At 46.2% G+C, this 21,412-nt stretch overlaps 1 protein-coding gene across 5 annotated transcripts in view; it reads right to left on the bottom strand.

Annotated features, from left to right (window-relative positions):
* Window positions 1-21,412, bottom strand: part of ATP2B3 (ATPase plasma membrane Ca2+ transporting 3) — a 241,941-nt gene that overhangs the window by 102,578 nt on the left and 117,951 nt on the right. For all 5 annotated transcript variants that reach the window (XM_030194063.1, XM_030194059.1, XM_030194061.1 and 2 more), the window contains 2 exons: window positions 2,712-2,954; window positions 1,574-1,815 (listed from right to left, as the gene is read on the bottom strand). In XM_030194063.1, the coding sequence (XP_030049923.1) occupies window positions 1,574-1,815; window positions 2,712-2,954 (485 nt within the window). The remainder of the gene's footprint in view (window positions 1-1,573; window positions 1,816-2,711; window positions 2,955-21,412) is intronic.

Here is a 21,412-nt window from a genome sequence, read left to right as displayed (position 1 = left end):
CCCTGGCTTTTGCCACCCTCACCTGGAAGAGACAAGAGCAGGTTGAGAGTGTGTCAGGCAGTTAGGGAAGCTGGTTGTAGAATCGGTCTAACTGCCTACGTTATATGTAGTTATTTATACCTGCCACTGGACTGGTATACTTGCTTGCATCTCAAGGTAGGTGTGTAAATACGGACTCATGCTAGTGTTCTATTAAGGTAACTGCACGCTCAAATGCTGTTATAGAATCTGGGCTTAGTGAGCATCATCCCAGCGTGTAACGTTAGGTGATCTATTGAGAATTATCCCCTATGGGGCCGATATTCAGAGCGATTTAAGCAGGCTGGAGAGGCTCTGACCCACTTAAATCGCCTGTCGCTGCCCAACCACTGATATTCAGCAGCACTAAACCGGGCAGTGCTGCTGAATATCACCTCTGACCAGCCCCTCCCCCCCAAAAAAGGTAGGCCAGTCAGGGGCAGGCCAGAGGGCGGTGTTGGGGAGCAGCTGGGATTTATGTAGGTGCCAACGAAATTTAGCTCAGGCCTGCTTAAGCTAAGGGGGTGAATACAGGACAGTTCAAAAGTTGTCCTAAATTCACCCACTTAGCTTATGTGGGCCCCAGCTGAATATCGAGCCAGGACTCGCATAAATATGAGCCCCCCCCCCCCCTCAAGCCCTCAATGCATCCCCCTCTCCCCGAAACATCCTCTGCCCCAATACCTCAGTAGTTCAGGTACCTTGATCCCTGGTGGTTCAGTGGTGGTCATTGTCGGCAGGAGCAGAGTCCCTCGCTCCTGTCCCTTGCGATGTCTTTGGACCCTCCCTTTCCTGCTTCCATTTGCAAAATAGCTTGCAGTACTTCATATAGAACTGCATGCTGCTCTGGCAGTCATTTTGAGAAGGTGCTGCAAGGGGCAGGAGCGAGGGGGGGGGCTGTGCTCCTGCCCCCAATGATCACCACTGGACCACCAGGGATCAAGGTAGGCCCTGGGGGGGGGGCCTACCTGAAGTACTAAGGGGTTGAGGAGGGGCGTTTGGGGGGGAGTGGCCAATGGCTGTGGGTGGGGGAGAGGGGGATGCATCGTGGGCTCAAATTTAGAAAAAAAAAGCTTAAGTTGGTCTCAGCCCGATATTCAGCCAGGCCATATAACTCTTATGCGGGTCCTGGCTAAATATCAGATGGGCCCACATAAGCTCTGTTGCTCACATTTAGCCCCCAATATTCAGTACTGGTGCCCAGACATGTCCCAGCACTGAATACAGGGGGCTAATTTAGCCTGTGACAGTAAGCGTTTAAAAAAACTCTGACCATCGCCAGCTTAATATTGGGGGGGGGGGGGGGGGGGGGGGGGGGCACCGGTATGTATCTTGTAAAATAAACTCAAAATAGGCGCTACTTGGTCTTCCAACCTAGGTTCCCTGTTATAAAATTACTCTCTAATGGCTGTTAATTACACTGCATGAAGCAGACTACTGAGAGCTCTGACAGGGCATTAACTGCCTATGACAACCTCATGCAGATGAAATAATTTGTTATGCATGAAATAACCGCACCATGATAGAGAGAGAGAGAGATTTTTAGCAGACTCACTTCTTGAGGAGGATCTCAGATGCGCCTTTGCTGTACAGACGAAAGCCCCCATCAGGCATGACCACCACAGTGCTCATCGACTTGCGGACAGAGTTGAAGGTGTATACTTTGTAGAGTGTTTCTTCGGGCACCTGATCTCGCACCAACTGGTAGTCTCGCCTCAGGTCCACAACGAAACCCAACAGGGCGCACTCGGTCTTGTTACCCACCTGTCGGGGGAGCGCTCCTTCCTTCTCCGGAGGCTGGCGGGAGACAAGACAGGAAGGGGAGACCACCCCACCTCCACCATCTCAGTCAGCGTCCCCTCTCATAAACAAAGGGGGCTGCAAAAAGGTAGCCCAGCACTGCCACTTAGTGAAAAATATAGTTAGATCTGGACTCAGCATGCAATTGATAAAAACTCACTCAAAAAACGTACTTTTAATGCACTGACATTTTGCCGAGTGACAATGGAAGCTGAAACGCATGATTTATTCTGATCATCAGATCTGTGACATCAAGGGTGGGCCCGTGCCCATCCAGGCTCACTCGTAGCTATGCCACTGCATCATTCAGCCCACACAATTTGGCAATGATTGGTACTCATCCCAAGCTCTTCCTTCCATTCTCATGCAGCAAAATATACATCATTCTCTACTCAGTTCATGCAGCTTGTGTGCATGTGTGTTTGCACATGTGATGCCATACATGACATCATAGCCAAAATGGAGGAATCAAGGCTTGAAGCAAGTCCAGGAGGGTTCCATACATATACAGTGATACCTCGGTTTTCGTCGATAATCCATCCGAAAACAATCGGCGAAATCCGAAACCAACGAAAACCGAGGCAATTATTTCCATATAAATCAATGAGCAGGAGAACGCGTGGGTCGCCCTTTGTTTTCACAAAATTAGCAGTGAGGTCACGTGGGCACACCGACGAAATCTGAGGCAACCGACGAAATCCGAGACAAAATTTTCACGGAAAAAATCAACGAAAACCGAAACCGATGATAACTGAAGTCAACAAAAACCAAGGTATTACTGTATATGTCTGACATGGCAGTTCACATTGGTGACATAGCCTATATGGACTAAGAACCTTTCCCATTCCCTCTTTCTCCCATTCCCCACAGATGTTCAGTACCCTGGTACTCACTAGTATCTTGGTGGTGTAGGCACTGTTGATGGCAATGGCCTGGACCAGGAGGTCCACAACCTTGGGGTTCAGGCTGCCAGGATCCGGGATGTCTTTGTGATGGATGCCTCCCAGGTAGGACTGCACCACAGTCATGCGGTTGGTGGTCAGGGTGCCCGTCTTGTCAGAGCAGATGGCTGTGGCATTTCCCATGGTCTCACAGGCATCCAGGTGGCGTACGAGATTGTTGTCTTTCATCATTTTCTGTGGAAATAAGGGTCATAAGAACATAAGCGTTGCCATACTGGAACAGACCAAAAGTTCCATCAAGCCCAGTATCCTGTTTCCAACAGTGACCAATTCAGGTCACAAGTACCTGACAAGATCCTAAAAGAGGAAAAACAGTTTTTATTTATTTATTTATTATTACATTTATATCCCACATTTTCCCGCTGATTGCAGAAACAAGCAGTGGATTTTCCCGAGTCCATCTTAATAATGGCTTATGGACTTTTCTTTTAGGAAACTATCCAAACCATTTTTAAACCCTGCTAAGCTAACTGTTTTTACCACATTCTCTGGCAACGAATTCCAGAGTTTAATTACACAATGAGTGAAGAAATATTTTCTCCAGTTTGTTTTAATCAGGGGAGGGAGTCAGGATCAAGAATTGTCTTGATCAAAGGGATAAGAATTAGGGGGTGCCTTGATCAGGAGATGCCTTGATTGGGGCGGGGGAGGAGACTGGATTGGGGAGAGGTCTGAATTGGAGGGTTCTTGGTTGGGGGTGGGGGGGGTTGGGATCATGGAGATACCTTAATCAGGGGGTGCTTTGAAACAATACTCCAAGCTGTTTACACTTTTAATCTCAAAACTTTAGACCAACATAAAACAGCTGTACTGATCTCTCTTGATCTATCTTCTGCCTTCGGCCTAGTTGACCACATTGCTCTACTAAGCAGACTTCAAGAAGTAGACATATCAAGGAAAGATCTTTGGTGTAATTCCACATCAACAGCTTGTCCTTTACCTGTGGGGTGCCGCAGGGATCTATGTTGGCACTAACTCTTTATAATCTGTTGATGGGTCCACTGGCTCTGATTCAGTAACTAGACATAACATCTTTTACATATGCAAATGATATTCAAATACTGAGCATCTTATAACCTTAACCAGCAGACATCCATACTTAGAATGAGATAGTTGATAAAACTGCAGCTTGGTTGAAACAAAGGCCTTAATCTTTACAAGAATAGCTGATAATATGTTATCCATACTCCTCAGTTTTGATGGTGCAAAAATTGATGTTGTTCATTCAATGAAGATCTTAAGGGTTATCACTGATGACCAGCTGAATTTGCAATTTCATGTCTCTTCCACAATTTAAAAATGTTTTTTTTTTAAGTTAAAACAAATTTGTTCGGTTAAATCTTTGACCAAAACTACTTCATGAGCTGGTACCCTATGCTTGGAACAACCTTCCTGAACCCTTACGCCAAGCCCCCTCCCTGCTCTTCTTCAAGTCTTTGCTTAAAGCCCACCTCTTCAATGCTGCGTTCGGCACCTAACCCTTACCGTTCAGTGAATCCAGACTGCCCCAATTTGACTGCCCCTATCGGACCGACCGTTCACTTGTCTATTAGATTGTAAGCTCTTTGAGCAAGGACTGTCTCTCCTTGTTAAATTGTACAGTGCTGCGTAACCCTAGTAGCGCTCTAGAAATGTTAAGTAGTAGTAGTAGTAGTAGTAGTAGTAGTACTAGGTCAGCTAGATTACTGTAATGCACTATTTTTCAAGTTTTGACTGGTAAACTTGAAAGGACTACAGTTTATCCAAAATACTGCCGTCAAATTGATCACAGGATCTAAACACTGGAATCATGTTCCCCTGTTATTTAAACAGGAGCACTGGCTAATAATCTCAGCGACAATCCCTTTACAAAATCTTAACAGTACATAAATAAAGGTGGGGATGCTAGAGTGAGGTATCAAAATATATAATGAGTTTGTCTCTATGTGGACTTTATGAGTGCAATTTCATAATGGCTCACTTAATATAATATTTGGCAAGAATTTTTTAAATTTAGACTGGTCCAAAACCAAATATTTCACAAAAATTCCTTAAACCAGTCAATATCTTCCCACATTTCTTCTCAATGGATATATATTTCCTCAGCAAAGATGGCGGTGGCGTTATAGACTCTCAATTAAATAACAGCTGTTCAATGACGTACATAGCCCCGCCCCCATAGCTCAACTCATCTCACATACGCTAGATCAGCAGGGCTATGTTTGTCATCTTTGCTGAGGAAATATTTGGTAGAGCTGGCACTAATAAGACTACAGGGTAAGCGGTTTGAAGAAGTTATGGAAGTTTAATCTGTCTTTGGACATTGGTTTATGGCTAATGCTAAGGAGAGATATATTCTAACTGAGTTTGTTTCTGTTTTAGGGGTAGGTCCTTGAGACAGTCCGCTTGTTCGAGCGAAACATGCATGTCGGACAGTAATACCCCTGAGTCCGACTGACTAAGCAAGATAAGTGATTTGTTTAAAATCTTTAAAAATTTATAAAAATTTCTATAAAAGCAATAGTGTACCTATGAAGAGGCTAATGTTTGTATATATTGCCACGTAAAGCCTGTGAGGGTGGTGGGCGGTGAACATCACTGAGGTCACTTTGGTATAAGAACGTATGAATGTTTTATACTTATGAATCTGCTGAAGGAATGGTCGAGATAATATAGAAGTTTATATATCCATTGAGAAGAAATGTGGGAAGATATTGACTGGTTTCAGGAATTTTTGTGAAATATTCACTTAATATAATAGCATTTTCAATGCCTATTTTAAGTCAACTTTATAAAAAATAAATAGAAGCCTACTTGTCTTTATAAAATACCGGTGTAAGGGGTTCGTGTGATGCTATAGTGAAGACGTGTCCTTCACAGGCTCCAGAGCATCCCTGCTTAAATTAACCTTAAATAAGAGTCAGAGTTGAGGATAAGCTGCTTAAGTTGAGGTGGAAGCGCTACTGGACCAAACCTGAGCTTAACAAGGCTAAAACAAAGGAAGATGGCATCAACACTTGAAAAAAAAAAAAAAAGGCAAGATACTCAAATATGGTGCAGCAGGACTCCCCTTCTCCAATAGGGTCGGCAGATAATGAATCACTGGTTGTGGAGGTAACAAGCGCGATTGTCCAGGCCTTTCACCTCGACCACGACCAGTCAGGTGTTTTATCGTGCGGGTTCTTCCTACACCTCGACCACGACCCACGATAAAACACCTGACTAAGTTAAGTGAAATTCGGTGTGAATCTTGCTGTATCAAGTGAAGTAACTGAACTGATAACACCATTTAGATTTGCTACAGAGGTTTTCTGGCCAATGATGAAGGAGTCCAGGCCCTTAAGCTTTGTTTGTATGCTGGGGGCTTCTCGAGGCCTTTCCTCTGTATAAGTTCAGACATTTATATGCTCCATTTTTGAGATCTCCCTACTGTCTAGATTTTTATCTGTATCAACAGGGAGACCACCTCCTGTTCAGATCAATAATTCTGAGGCATGTTGACACCTAAGGTGCCGACAGCGGCAGAAACTCCATCGCCATTCTCAGCTTTCGTTGGAGGGCAGGTTTTGCCCTCTACTTTGGTACTTTTGTCATCTGAAGAATGGGCTGAGGCTCCGGCTGTTTCTGGAGGAATTAATGAAGCTCCAGGAGAGAGGTTAGTTCCTCCTCCCCTGGTGAGACTGTCGGAGATGACTCATGACTCCATCTGGGTTGTACTGGAATCTGTTTACAAGGTATGTGCCTTAGTATTGACTACAGTGGGTGAAAATTCTGCTAAGGTTCAGAAGGTTGAAGAAACTTTGAATATTCATGGAGGGAAGATTGAAGAGCTGACAGCAGGTTAAACAGTCCCAAGGAACTTTACTACAGGACTGTATGTTATTCCAGAGAAAAATGGAGAACTTTGAGAATTATATAAAATATTTGAATTAGTGCCTATTAAATTTTCCAGTTAGAAACATAGAAACATGATGGCAGATAAGGGCCAAATGGCCCATCCAGTCTGCCCATCCTCAAAAACCACTATTTACTCAATGTCAATGTCACCTAAGGAGACTTTTTATAATATCTGCAAAAGGTGTTTAAATATTCCACTGAGGTTCTCCCTCCATTACATAGAATTTATTTTCTACCAACTTCTAAGAAGCAATCTACTCCTGTGCTCTCACATCTGTGGTGGATGTTGCTTCAGATATTTTGAACTTGATTGGTATTTTGGAGAAATCACAAGAGGAGGTTGTATTAGGGACTACCTTGTTGGTGACTTTTGTTTTTAACCAAGATAAAGAAGTATTAATGCGGCTTTACTTTAAATCTAAAGATTTTAACTTTAATGATGGTAAAGTTTCAATATTTCCTAATGTGGCAAAATCTATTCAATCCAGATAGTTCCTGAGCCTTCATCAAAGTTATTGATGTTGATGCTAAGTTTCAGTTAAGATATCCGTGCAAATCTATTATTCAATTTGATAATCACACCTACAAATTTTATGATGCCTCTCAATTGCAGTTTTTCTTGGAAGGGAAGGGTACTGTTGTTAATGGTGAATGAGACACTTTTGAAATCTTGAGCCTTGTTTTTCCTGTTTCCTATTCTTCTGGTTTTTGGGATTCATATCCCCCTCTTTTTTGTGGACTATATAGAGCTACATTTTGGGATTTATTTCCTTATTTTCTTGTTCTCTTTTTTTCTTTTTGTATATCATTGTAATGGGCTCTTTATTCTAATTCAACTTGTTTTGATGTAATATTGAAAATGCAAATAAAAAAAAATCATTCTTCATAGGTCACAAGGAGGCTTCAGAAGAGGTTTTAGCACTAAAATTATATTACGAGGTAGGAACTTTAGTATCAGAAATCAGGACTTTCCTAGGTTTTAGGAATCAGGTCATGGTAATTCTGTTTGATTTGGCCTCTGCCTTTGACTTAGAGAACTACACATTTCTATTGGCGTCGATTTTCAATGAGATTAATATAACTGGGAGAATTTTGAGTTGGTTTGCAGGTTTTTTGACCAAAAGATTTTATAAGGTTAAAATGAAAGGGGCAACTGTCAGCTTCTTGGAAAGTTACATATGGTGTTCCGTAGGGTTCATGGATATAACAAAAGAGAGGGAACAAAGTACAAACTAAAGTCCAAACAAAAAAAACAGCACCAAGGCACTTTCACTTTCTGTATCAAAATGGATGAATACAGAAAGTGAAAGTGCCTTGGTGCTTTGTAGCTTTTACTACATGAGACGTGGGGTAAGGAATAATATATTGTAGAGGAATATATTCGAGTTATTCCCCAAGTTTTCCACGTCATCACTGTGACCCCTGACGCAGGTGCTAGTCACCGAAACACGGCCCGTGTCGGGTCTTTTTGTCAAGGCTCATTCATTAAAGAACTGTGTTCCATTTTTAAAGGCCCGTGGTGCTGTTTTTTTTGTTTGTTCTGTAGGGTTCCCCATTATGTTAATGCAATCTTTGGGAGTAGTATTAAGTAAGGCATGGTTAAAATCATTTGTTTATCCAGATGATATTACTTTATTGATTTCACTTGCTCCAAATAAAGGGAATATTGGCCATAAAATCCAGAGTTGCATTGAACTGGTAGAAAATTGGGTGTCAGCCCATTTTTTAAGACTAAATAAAGAATAAAGCAAAATTTCTTATGCTCAAAGGTGCAGAGCCCAGCACCTCTTGAATATCTATCTGCAGAGAGAACTCAATTCCCCTTAGAATCATCTGTGAAAATCCTAGGCATTATTTTAGATCACACACTATCTTTTGAAATACAGACACTTGCTTTATTTAAGAAAAGTGCTTCTAACATTGAGATGGTTGAGACAAGTTTGAAATCTTCTTGAATTTGATCAGTTTAGAACAGTGCCGCAGGCTTTAGTTCTGTCACAAATAGATTACTCTATGTGGGTTGCTCAGATATGTAGGAGGTTGAAGACATTACAGAATACAGCTGCAAGGCTGTTATATTCAGCACGAAGGTTTGAGAGAGTAACACCCTTATATGTAAAATTTCATCGGCTTCCAATTGAAGCACGGTCTAGGTTTAAACTTTGTGCAATTGTTTTTAAAATAATATACGGACAGTCTTGTCCATGTACGTATGACCTACTACAGCTCAACCCCATTATAATGCAGTGCTTGAGGTCCACGGAATCACATCGTGGAATAAGCGGATCCCATTAGAATGGAATGTTTCTACTATTTGGGCTTCTGATAGGTACTTGTAACCTGGCTTGGCCACTGCTGGAAATAGGATACTGGGCTAGATGGACCATTGGTTTGACCCAGTATATCCTTAAGTACACTTACATTTTTTAGTATGGGAGTTAAAACTATAACCCCTAAAAACTTGAAAGTTTCCTGATGAAAACATTTTTCTGCATTCAGCGTATACAGTAATTGCTATCAATTTCGCAAGCACATGATAATTGCATACTATAGAATAACAATGCTGTATATAAATCATGTTTCAATCTTTTATTGATGCGCTGTATAATTGTCTAAAATGGAAACAAAAAGGGAAAACATAATGCACTCAGTATTTATTCAACCAATGAGGATAAATTAGAGTCTCAGACATTCATCTTGTCCATACAATAAAGTATTTGAGACTCCAATAATTGTTTATTTTAAATGAACTATGTATCATCTAAGCATAGATTAACAAACTTTAGAGTCTAAAGTGAATCAATTTTTGTTTTAAAAAAAATATCGATGATTGACTATTTCATTGCTTCTCTAATGATTTCAATCAAGCGTTTTAATTGTAGCACTGAAAAGGAATCTACCTTTACTGTTTCAGGAAATTTAAGTCTTGTTTGCAAACCTGCAAGCACCTCGGTGATCTTAGGTGGTGGCTCAGGTTTCTCATCGTCTTCAGTTGCATCCAAATCATGATTTTCACCAGTAACCTCGGGTACGAACTGCTGATGACAACAGTTTTCGAAAATTGTGAAAGTCATCCATGCATTTTTGCTAAACTCACAGGAAAAAGGCTTAGAGGTCATGGCCACGTGGTGGAAGTACCATGGTGATTTAAACTTGCCTACACAAAGTGGCTTCATTTTGTGATCTCCTGTTTGGTTAACACATAAGAGAATGGTCACTCTGTCCTTCATTTGTTCGAAGCCTTGCTTTCGTTGATCGTCATTCTTACAAGCCAGAGTGATATTCGGTAACATTTTATAACACAGTCTGGTCTCATCACAGTTATACACCTGTTCTGTGGTATAGCCACCATCTTGAATTATCTTCTGGAGCTGGGCAGGGTACGAGCATGCGGCATCATTGTCATCTGAACATCCCTTTCCAGAAATACACGCAGGCCTCTAGGACTTGTTGCTGCTGTATAATCTTGGCACACCAGTTGTCACCTGAAGACTAATCTCTTTGAAAAAGTCTTTTATTTGAATAAGCACGTTTACTCACAGTTAACTGCAGATCAGAGGTTGTGCCCCACTGGCAACAGTCTCCCTGGTACTGAGATTAGCAGTAGGTCAGAGCTGGCAGAATGGTGTACAATGCCCTCTTTCAGCCACATTCAAGGTAATAACGTTCTCTCACGTGGGTGACACATGAAAGGGATCTAAAACTGGCTTACAAAAATGGCCACTACCTCATGGACTACCGGAAACAAAACAGGGCACACTCTGAACCCAGTTAGCAGGGGAGAAAAGCACCATGGGAGTAGAGCCCATTACCCTACACCCACCACAATGCATTGCTGATGTGACTCTGCAGGGCACCTAACAGAAAAGGTGTCACACTCACCCGAGAGCCACATCGCAACCAGGGAAGGGCTGTCGGAGGATACAACACATTCTGCTGTCATGGAGGTGGGTACGGCATTTGAGCTGGCATACAGGCTGGCAAAAAAGGTTTTTAGTTTTATTTTTTTAGTATGGGAGGGGGTTGGTGACCACTGGGGGAGTATAGGGAGGTCATCCCCCCTTCATATCACCTCATCATATTATTAAATTTTGATACCAAATTTTTGGCTATAATATTGGCAACTCATTTGCAAGAGGTGTTACTACACCTCATGTTAGAACAACAGGTGGGCTTTGTGCCAGGATATTCAGCCATGATCATGATGAAGGCTTCCTAATAGAATAACCAAGTGTTAACAATGCTAGATCCTGAGAAGGCATTTTATAGGGTTCCAAGGTCCTACCTATTCTTCATGATAAGTAAATTTGGATTGTCTGAGACAATGCTGAATTGGATATGAATATTGCACAGTTCTCTGTACTCCTCGGTATGGGCTTCCATTGAGTCAGTTGATGGGGGCTAAGGGTGGCAAGTGTTCCTGCATTTATATTAGTGTAGGGCCTCATTGGGATTTCCAACCTGAGTGTTCTCACATTACTAGTGGGTAGGTTGCAGGCCAAACAGGGTTTAAGGATTACCTCAATCCTTTTGAGTGTAGCAAGGAGAGTGGGACCTTAGTGCATACTTTTTAGATGTGACTGGTAGTGCAGGGCTTTTGGTTGAAGGTCATGTAATTCATGAGTAGAGTGACGGTGTCATTTAACACCTTCTGTGGAGCATTGTCTGTTTGGGGTGTATCCATAAGAGAGTGTCCCCATGGATATCCAGAGACAATTGTATAATAGGGCCTTTCTGATAGTAAAAAAAAGGTGATCCTGTTGGAGTGGAAGTGAGACAAGGGTCCCTCTATGATGAAGTGGAGGAACCAGTTCCATGATCTGATAAAAATGAAGTGTATGACTACAAGGGCCAAGGGAGTGAATGGATTTGAGATCTTTCTTGAGATGTGGCTTCCTTACATCCAGTCTCTCCCTATGTGAGCAGGTGTCAGGCCTATACCCCGATATGTGAGCCCCTGTGCCAAACAACGTCTGGCAGCCAGACAGTTCTGACCTTACCTGGAGAGTCAGGACAGGAACTCCCAAAGGAGGGCAGGACGGTACACAGGATGGACAGCAGACAGATGACCAAAGACAAGGTCCAGGTCCAACCAAAGGTTCAAGGCAGGCAAAAGCAAAGTCCAGGTCCAAACAGAGGTTCAGGGCAGGCGGCAGGCAAAAGCAAAGTCCAGGTCCAAACAGAGGTTCAGGGCAGGCGGCAGGCAAAAGCAAAGTCCAGGTCAAACAGAGGTTCAAGGCAGGCGGCAGGCAAAAGCAAAGTCCAGGTCCAAACAGAGGTTCAGGGCAGGCGGCAGGCAAAAGCAAAGTCCAGGTCCAAACAGAGGTTCAGGGCAGGCGGCAGGCAAAAGCAAAGTCCAGGTCCAAACAGAGGTTCAGGGCAGGCGGCAGGCAAAAGCAAAGTCCAGGTCCAAACAGAGGTTCAAGGCAGGCGGCAGGCAAAAGCAAGTCCAGGTCCAAACCAGGTTCACAGCAGGAAAACAATCCAAACACACAGAACTCAGGTATCCACACAAGCAGAAGCCGAAGCAAAGTGTTCTGCCAGCCTCAGCACTTAAATAGCCCCCTCCATCAGGAAGACAATCATCAGCTGTCCGGGAGGTGGAGCCAACAACCAGCCCCAGGGCTCTGGATAGGCTGGTCACAGAGAGAAGGCGGAGTCCAGCCGCGACCAGCCAATCCGTGCCCAGAAGGGGCGTTCTCTATACTCCCGGGTCCCGCACCCGGAAGAGACTCTCTAGCTTGTGAGCGCCGGCCATTTTGGCAGCGCCGGCGCTCTCCGGCCGCCACAGCGCTATAGCGGCGAACCGGCACCGTCCAGGAGGCAGGCAAGACTCCCCGACCACGCCGCCCATAGCCAGCGATACCCCGCTCTCTCCTGCTCGCGGAGCGAGGCATCACAGCGGACAGGACGGCGCAGGTAAGGGACGTGACAGTACCCCCCCCGTAAGCCCCCCTCCTCCGTCTCGGTCCAGGTTTTCTAGGGTAGCGAGAGTGGAACTCGTGCAACAAATCAGGAGCAAGGATATTATCAACTGGCTCCCAGGAGTTATCTTCAGGACCAAAGTTCTTCCACGAGATCAAGTAAAATAATTGACCTCGTTGAATTTTAGAGTCAAGAATCTCCTTTACCTCAAACTCAGGATCAGGGTCAGAGTCTGGAACCAGAATCTTCTTTGGTGCAGGATGCCAGTGGGAAGTCCTAAAAGGCTTAAGCAGAGACACATGGAAAGCATTGTGAATGCGAAGATTACCAGGTAAGTGAAGATGATAGACCACCGTCCCCACTCTAGATTTCACAGAAAATGGACCGATGAAGCGAGGAGCAAACTTAAGGGAGGGAAGACGAAGTTTGAGGTACTTGGTGCTGAGCCATACTCTCTGTCCTGGCTGGAATACTGGAGCGGCACATCGAAGCCGGTCAGCAAACTGCTTGTACCGTGCGGCCGCCCTCCCCAACTGCTGACGAACCGTCCTCCAAGTGGCATGAATGGTGGTGAGGGTAGACCGGATCAGTGGAGAGGCCTCAGTCAAAGGAATCGGAGGTGGAAGACGAGGATGACGTCCAAAAACAGTAAAGAAGGGTGATGTCCGAGAAGCAGAATGGAAACTATTGTTGTAAGCAAATTCAGCCCAGGGCAGAAGATCAGTCCAATTATCCTGACGAGCATTAGTGAAGGCCCGAAGAAAAGCTTTAAGGGTCTGGTTAGTACGCTCTGCCATGCCGTTGGTCTGAGGATGGTAAGCTGAAGAGAAATGCGTGGTAACCCCAAAGGCTGAGCATAAAGATCTCCAAAATTTAGAGGTGAATTGAGACCCTCTATCACTGATGATACGTTGCGGCAGTCCATGCAACCGAAAAATGTGCTGGATAAAATGGGAAGCAAGAGCCGTCGCGGAAGGCAGGGACCGCATGGGTACGAAGTGTGCCATGCGAGAAAAACGATCCACCACCACCCAGATGATCGTGTTGCCCTTGGAACAAGGAAGATCAGTTATAAAGTCCATGGAGACCTCCTGCCACGGTAGGTGGGGTACTGGCAATGGTTGAAGAAGCCCCCACGGCTTGCCTGGCAAAGACTTGGTACGGGCACAAGTAGGACATGTAGAGACAAACTGCCGAATCTCCTGAGCCATGTGGGGCCACCAAAAATAACGGGAAATAAGATGATAGGTTTTACGAAACCCAAAATGTCCCGAAAAAGCAGCAGAATGACCCCACTGAAGGACCTTGCGACGAGACCGGGCAGGAACAGAAGTCTTAAGGCAGGCGGGTGCCCCCACAGTAGGGGAAAGGCAAGCAGGATTGAGCATAGGATAGAGCTCCTCAGGTTCCTCAGGTACATCAAAAGCTCGGGAGAGAGCATCCGCCTGTATATTCTTCTCCGCGGGACGGAACACCAAGTGAAAGGTAAAACGAGCAAAAAACAGTGACCATCGGGCTTGCCGGGGATTCAAGCGTTTGGCATCTTGCAAATAAAGCAGGTTCTTGTGATCAGTAATGACTGTAATAGGGTGAGCAGCCCCCTCCAGCAGGTATCGCCACTCCTGAAAGGCGAGCTTCAGAGCCAGCAGCTCTCTGTCACCGATGGTATAATTACGTTCTGCTGGAGAAAACTTCTTGGAAAAAAAAAAACAAGGGTGTCTTTTACCAGAAGAAGTCGTCTGGGACAGCACAGCCCCAACCCCCAAAGCAGAGGCATCCACCTCCACAATGAAAGGCTTCGTGACATCAGGACTACGGAGCACAGACGCAGACAAGAAAGCCGTCTTCAAGGCAGAAAACGCCTCCAGAGCAGCTGGAGACCAGTGCCGAACATCCGCCCCCTTCCGAGTAAGGGCTGTCAAAGGAGCCGTGAGGAGCGAATAATGGGGAATGAATTGTCTGTAGTAGTTAGCAAAGCCAAGGAAACGCTGCAGAGCCCGGAGACCTTGGGGAAGAGGCCAGTCATGGATAGCCTGCAGTTTAGCAGGATCCATTTGTAATCCAACAGCAGAGATAATATGTCCCAAAATAGGAATAGTGGATTGATGAAACGCACACTTGTCCAATTTGGCAAACAGTCGATGATCCCGGAGCCGTTGAAGCACAGTGCGCACATGCCTGGGATGATCCTGAGGGGAAGCAGAGAAGATCAGAATATTGTCCAAGTAAACAATGACTGAAGAATAAAGGAGATCCTGGAAAATGAAGTTGATGAAATCTTGAAACACAGCCGGGACATTACAAAGACCAAAAGGCATGACACGATACTCAAAATGGCCTTCGTGAGTATTAAACGCAGTCTTCCACTCGTCCCCCTGGCGGATACGAATCAAGTTGTAGGCCCCTCGGAGATCCAACTTAGTAAAAATAACCGCCCCCTGGAGTCGATCAAAAAGCTCCGGGATAAGCGGGAGGGGATAACGATTCTTGATTGTGATGTTGTTAAGCCCTCGATAGTCAATGCAGGGCCGCAAGGACCCATCCTTTTTGGAGACAAAAAAAAACCCCGCCCCGGCAGGAGAAGAAGACGGTCGAATGAATCCTTTACGAAGATTCTCCTGAATGTAGTCCCGCATGGCAGCAGATTCATCCCGGGACAAGGCATATAATCTTCCTCTAGGAGGCATCGTGCCGGGCAACAAATCAATGGGACAATCAAAAGGGCGATGGGGTGGGAGGGAATCTGCCTCCCGGGCATCAAAGACATCAGAAAACTCATCATATTCCCTCGGAAGACAGGCCTCACAGGGATGGAGGACTCCAGGTAGAGCTGGCACCTTAGTAGGAGGAGGGTGCACTGGTGTCAGACAGGTCTCAAAACAACGAACACTCCATTGACTGATCTCTCCCGAAGGCCAGTCTATGCAGGGCGCGTGCAGCCGCAGCCAGGGCATACCTAGAATTACAGGATGAATGGCTTGAGGTAAAATAAGAAACTGTATCTCCTCATGATGAAGAAGGCCCACCTGCATCCAAAGCGGAAGGGTGAGATGAGTAATCGGCTGGGGAAGAGTAGAGCCATGAATAGACGTCACTTGAAGAGCTGGTTTACAGGGAATAACCGGCCTTCCTAGGCCCTGAAGTAGGCTAGCATCAATAAAGTTGCCTCCTGCTCCTGAATCCAGCAAGGCTAGGGTGTTTATTCTGTATTCTTGCCAAAGTAAGATAATCGGTACTGTCATTAAATTATCCGGAAGGGTTCCTGATTGACCCAAAACCACCCCCTCCACAAGGCTGGGGTCTAAGCATTTCCCGGCTTGTTGGGACACCCCTTCACAAAATGACCAGGTTTCCCACAGTACATACATAATTTATTATCCCTCCGGTGGGCCCGTTCAACAGCTGACAGTCGGTGCCTGCCAATCACCATAGGCTCCTCCGATCCCTCCGCAGCCGGGCCCGCAGCCTCCTGAGGAGAGACTGTACGTTGTCTTTGAGGGGAAATCCTTCGAGACGGACGAGAGGCAACCTGTTCTCGTGCCCGTTCCTGGAAGCGGACATCAATCCGGATACATAGGGAAATTAGAGCGTCCAGAGTACTAGGGATTTCACGGCCGGCTAACTCGTCCTTAATGCGCCCACTCAAGCCTTGCCAGAAAATGGCCGTAAGAGCCTCTTGATTCCATTTAAGTTCCGCAGCCAGGGTGCGGAATCGAATAGCATAGGCTCCAACCGAACTGTTCCCTTGCTGAATCCGTAGTAGCTCACCTGCAGCAGAAGAGGGGCGCCCTGGAACATCAAATACCATGCGGAACCGACGCAGGAATTCTCCTAGTTCTGAGAGGAGAGGATCCTGTTGTTCCCAGAGGGGTGAAGCCCATGCCAGGGCCGGACCGGAGAGTAACGAAATGATGTAGGTAATCTTTAATTTGTCCGTAGGAAAAGAGGCAGGTTGCATGTCAAAGAGCATTTGACATTGGTTCAAGAATCCGCGGCATGCGGAGGGTGTGCCGTCAAACCGGGGAGGTTCAGGCAGACGAAAGGCAGGTTGAGATGGAGATGTCCTACTTGCTCCGGGAGACGGTCCTCGCTGCGCTGACATCTGTGAGCACACATCTTGCAGTACTCCAGACAATCTATTGAGCTGGGCCTGTTGTTGTTGAAGAGCTTGGGCCAAGTCGGTCAGATCAGGCTTATCTGGCGAGCTCATGGCTTCGGCTTTCTGTCAGGCCTATACCCCGATATGTGAGCCCCTGTGCCAAACAACGTCTGGCAGCCAGACAGTTCTGACCTTACCTGGAGAGTCAGGACAGGAACTCCCAAAGGAGGGCAGGACGGTACACAGGATGAACAGCAGACAGATGGCCAAAGACAAGGTCCAGGTCCAACCAAAGGTTCAAGGCAGGCAAAAGCAAAGTCCAGGTCCAAACAGAGGTTCAGGGCAGGCGGCAGGCAAAAGCAAAGTCCAGGTCCAAACAGAGGTTCAGGGCAGGCGGCAGGCAAAAGCAAAGTCCAGGTCAAACAGAGGTTCAAGGCAGGCGGCAGGCAAAAGCAAAGTCCAGGTCCAAACAGAGGTTCAGGGCAGGCGGCAGGCAAAAGCAAAGTCCAGGTCCAAACAGAGGTTCAGGGCAGGCGGCAGGCAAAAGCAAAGTCCAGGTCCAAACAGAGGTTCAGGGCAGGCGGCAGGCAAAAGCAAAGTCCAGGTCCAAACAGAGGTTCAAGGCAGGCGGCAGGCAAAAGCAAGTCCAGGTCCAAACCAGGTTCACAGCAGGAAAACAATCCAAACACACAGAACTCAGGTATCCACACAAGCAGAAGCCGAAGCAAAGTGTTCTGCCAGCCTCAGCACTTAAATAGCCCCCTCCATCAGGAAGACAATCATCAGCTGTCCGGGAGGTGGAGCCAACAACCAGCCCCAGGGCTCTGGATAGGCTGGTCACAGAGAGAAGGCGGAGTCCAGCCGCGACCAGCCAATCCGGGCCCAGAAGGGGCGTTCTCTATACTCCCGGGTCCCGCACCCGGAAGAGACTCTCTAGCTTGTGAGCGCCGGCCATTTTGGCAGCGCCGGCGCTCTCCGGCCGCCACAGCGCTATAGCGGCGAACCGGCACCGTCCAGGAGGCAGGCAAGACTCCCCGACCACGCCGCCCATAGCCAGCGATACCCCGCTCTCTCCTGCTCGCGGAGCGAGGCATCACAGCGGGCAGGACGGCGCAGGTAAGGGACGTGACAGCAGGAAGTATAATCCTAAACAAGGTTCTCAACCCAGTCCTCAGGACACACCTAGCCAGCCAGGTTTTCAGGATATCCACAATGAATATGCATGAGATAAATTTGCATGCACTACCTCCATTCTATACAAATCTATCTCATGTATATTCATTGTGGGTATCCTGTAAACCTGACTGGTAAGATGTGTCATGAGGATTGGGTTGAGAACCCCTGTCCTAAACACATAAGTGAATTTGGCTGCATTGAGAGAATTAAGCTGTTATGAACTGTAGTGGGGAGATTGGGGTGGTTGCATGGAGGAGACAGTAGAATGAAGGGTTATGGGAAGGAAGCTCAGATATATAAGAAAAATTGTAGCTAGATTTCTCTGGTTTGCTTTTAAGATTGCGGATGAGTTGATTGTAATGGTTCATTTGTCTTGGTTTAATACTAATAAAAATGATTGAATTAAAATATTAGTGCAAGTGACAGAAATCGTACCTATATTGTAAGTGTGTATATTTTCAGCTGCCTTGTAGCAGGAGTAAATTCCACGCCCATGATTTTTAAGTATGCGCATAGATTGGAATATTTTATAATTTATACACATACACAGTTCTTTTTTTTGTAGAAAAAAAGGTGCCGGTACTCATTATGGGCGGGGTCACCACATATGGCTCCACCCCTATGATAGCCAAACCCACATTAGCCACACCCCTTATACCAGCCATGGCGCATATAAACAGACATCATTGTAAATATTATACTAGTATAGGAGAAAAAAATAAAGTGATTTTTTTCATTATAAATAATTTCTGTAAGCTGTTACAGCTCCAGTATACCCAGTGCAAAATAAGACAGCAGATGTAAATTCTCAAATTGGACATATTTCAAACACTAAAATTAAAATAAAAAGATTTTTTCTACCTTTGTTGTCTGGTGACTTTGTTTTCTATCCATATTGGTCCAAGTCTCTGATTCTGCTGCTACCTGTTCCCTTAACTCCATTTCCAGGGCTTCCTTTCCATTTATTTCTTTACTTTCCTCCTTTCTTCTTCATTTCTTGCCATACATTCATAAGTAAAAGCTGGGTCCGCCTCCATGGAATTGACTGGAGGAATATGGATCCAGCTTTTGCCTATTTTCTCCATCCATGTGCAGTTTTCCTTCTCTCTTCCCTTTCCCTCATCTCCATCCAGTGGCGTAGCCAGACAGCCAGTTTTGGGTGGGCCTGAGCCCAAAGTGGGTGGGCACAAAAGTTTCTCTGCTCCGCCCTACCTCCACCTCAAAATATAAATACTTTAGCTAATGAGGATCCTCAAGCTCAGTCAGCTGAAGACTTTCTCTGAAGGTGGCCAGAACTCTCTTTTACCAAGCTTGGCAGGCAGCAGCAAAGAGCCTAAGCCACTGATGCCAGCACCCCACACATGCTTAGCTGTCGATGGCTCAAGGATGCTGTTGCCAGAGCTTGGTAGAAGGGAGTTCTGGCCGCCTTTGGAGGAGGTCCTTAGCTGGGGATGCCTGGGAATCCTCACCAGCTATACAGCAAGGGTTAGGACTGTTGTAAGACCTACTTGGCCCACGCCAGAAAATAAAGGAGGGCTCCCCTCCCCGATTCCCTCTCCTCTTTGCCTCCCTTCCAATTTTCCACCTGCCATTACTATCACACCAACAAAACCTCACCAAACACAGAACAAGGGATCACAAATTAGAAATAAAAATATTTAGACAAAAATTGAAAAGGAACCCCAAGAAGTTAAACATAGCATTACTGCAACACTGGAGACACAAAACATGCATTTCCTTTTCTACAGAACACAGTACAAAGACATTTCCTATGCACATTTCCAAAAGCTAACATATTCCATTTAAAACATTTGAAATAAAATGCTTTGTTTCTACCTTTGTTGTCTGGACATTTTATTTTTCCATCTTGCTGGTTCCAATTTCTCTTTTCTGCTTTCCTCTCTGCCGTCTGCTAATTCTTCTTCAAGCGGCTGTAGTCCATTTGTCTTTTCTCCTCTCTCCTGTCTGTTCCCTCAATATTCCTGCCTCTGACATGTTGGTCATTCCTTTGTAGCTCTTTTCTGCCTCTCTCTCATCCTTCTTTGTCTCCTTTTTTACTTTTCAACTACCTATCAAATTTCCATCTTCTTCTTTCACCCACTAGCTCTCCCATTCCCCATCTTACTCCTTCCCATCCCTACTTTCTCTTTTATCTTTAATCTACTCCCCATTACCATATTTCTACCCTCTGTAATCACTATCTCTCATTCATTTCCTTGCCACCCCCTCCTCCCCCTCTTGCCCTCTCCCACAGGGTTCCACCATTCCCATCATCTTCTCCCTCCACCCTTCTAACCAGCATCTGATCTCCTCCCCACCCCACCATGGTAGCCTTATATTTTCCTGCCCCTTCTCTCTTCATTCCTGTTAAATAGTAATAGTAGTAGTCCTCTCCCCCATGGCCCAGCATTTCCCCCCTCACCACCTACTGTGTACCTCTCATCCACCTCCATGTCTATCTCCCCCTCTCATTCCCACTGTCCAACGTCTCTCTCCCCTTCTCATACAGCATATCTACCTTCCTCCCCTCTACCAGCATGTCTAACATTTCTCCCTTCCCTCCACCCCTATGCCCACCATTTTGCCCTCCTCTCCACCCCTATGTTTAACATATCTCCCCCTCTCGCCACCTATCCCCTCTCTATGCAGCATGTCTCCCTCTCCTCCACCTCATATGCAGCCAAGACTTCTCCCTTCCTGACCCCTCCACCCCTTTACTGGATCTCTCCCTTCTTCCCCATGCAGCTTCTCCCCCACCCACCATGCCTCATCATTCCATCTTCCCTCCTCCCTGTGCAGCATCTTTCCTTCCATCTTCTTCCCTCCCCCCCCCCGTGCAGCTGCTGTCCCCGTCTTCCCTCCCCCATTCCAACATCTTTTCCCCATCATCCCTTGCCCCGTTGCGTGCCAAAACTTTCACCCCCATCTTCCCTCACCCTTGCAGGCCCGCCCAGCAGCGATTCCGATCGCAGGCAGCTCCTTCGGCTCACACACGCTGCCTGCCGGCTGCCGCTCAAATCTCCTTGCAGCTACTAGCAGCGCTAACCCGGAAGCTCAGAGGAGACGCTTCCGGGTTAGCGCTGCTAGTAGCTGCAAGGAGATTTGAGCAGCAGCCGGCAGGCAGCATGTGTGAGCCGAAGGAGCTGCCTGCGATCGAAATTGCTGCTGGGCGGGCCTGCGAGGGAAGATGGGGATAAAAGTTGCGGCACGCCACGGGGGAATGGATGATGATGGGGACCGGAGCCTCCGGTATCGCTGTGCTGCTGGGCGGGCCTGACCCCAAATTGGGGGCCCACCCGTGGCTAAGCCCCTGTCTCCATCCATGTGCCTCTTCTTTTTTTTTCTTTCCTCCCCTCCATCCATGCCCAGCACTTCTCCTCTCTTTCATCCCCTGTATCCATATCTATATAAATAATTCTCACCTCCAATTCTGAAGCTCACAGTGTGGCAGGGAAACACTGAAGCCCTGTACTGTTGCTGCCTGTCAGCACCACTCACTCTGTCACTCATACACCCGCCCCCCCAGCCACGCCCCTTCCAGACATAATTCTCTACC

Source organism: Microcaecilia unicolor, chromosome 2, assembly GCF_901765095.1.
Source record: "Microcaecilia unicolor chromosome 2, aMicUni1.1, whole genome shotgun sequence".
NCBI classification, from domain to species: domain Eukaryota; kingdom Metazoa; phylum Chordata; class Amphibia; order Gymnophiona; family Siphonopidae; genus Microcaecilia; species Microcaecilia unicolor.
This window is presented reverse-complemented; position numbering and strand designations above follow the sequence as displayed.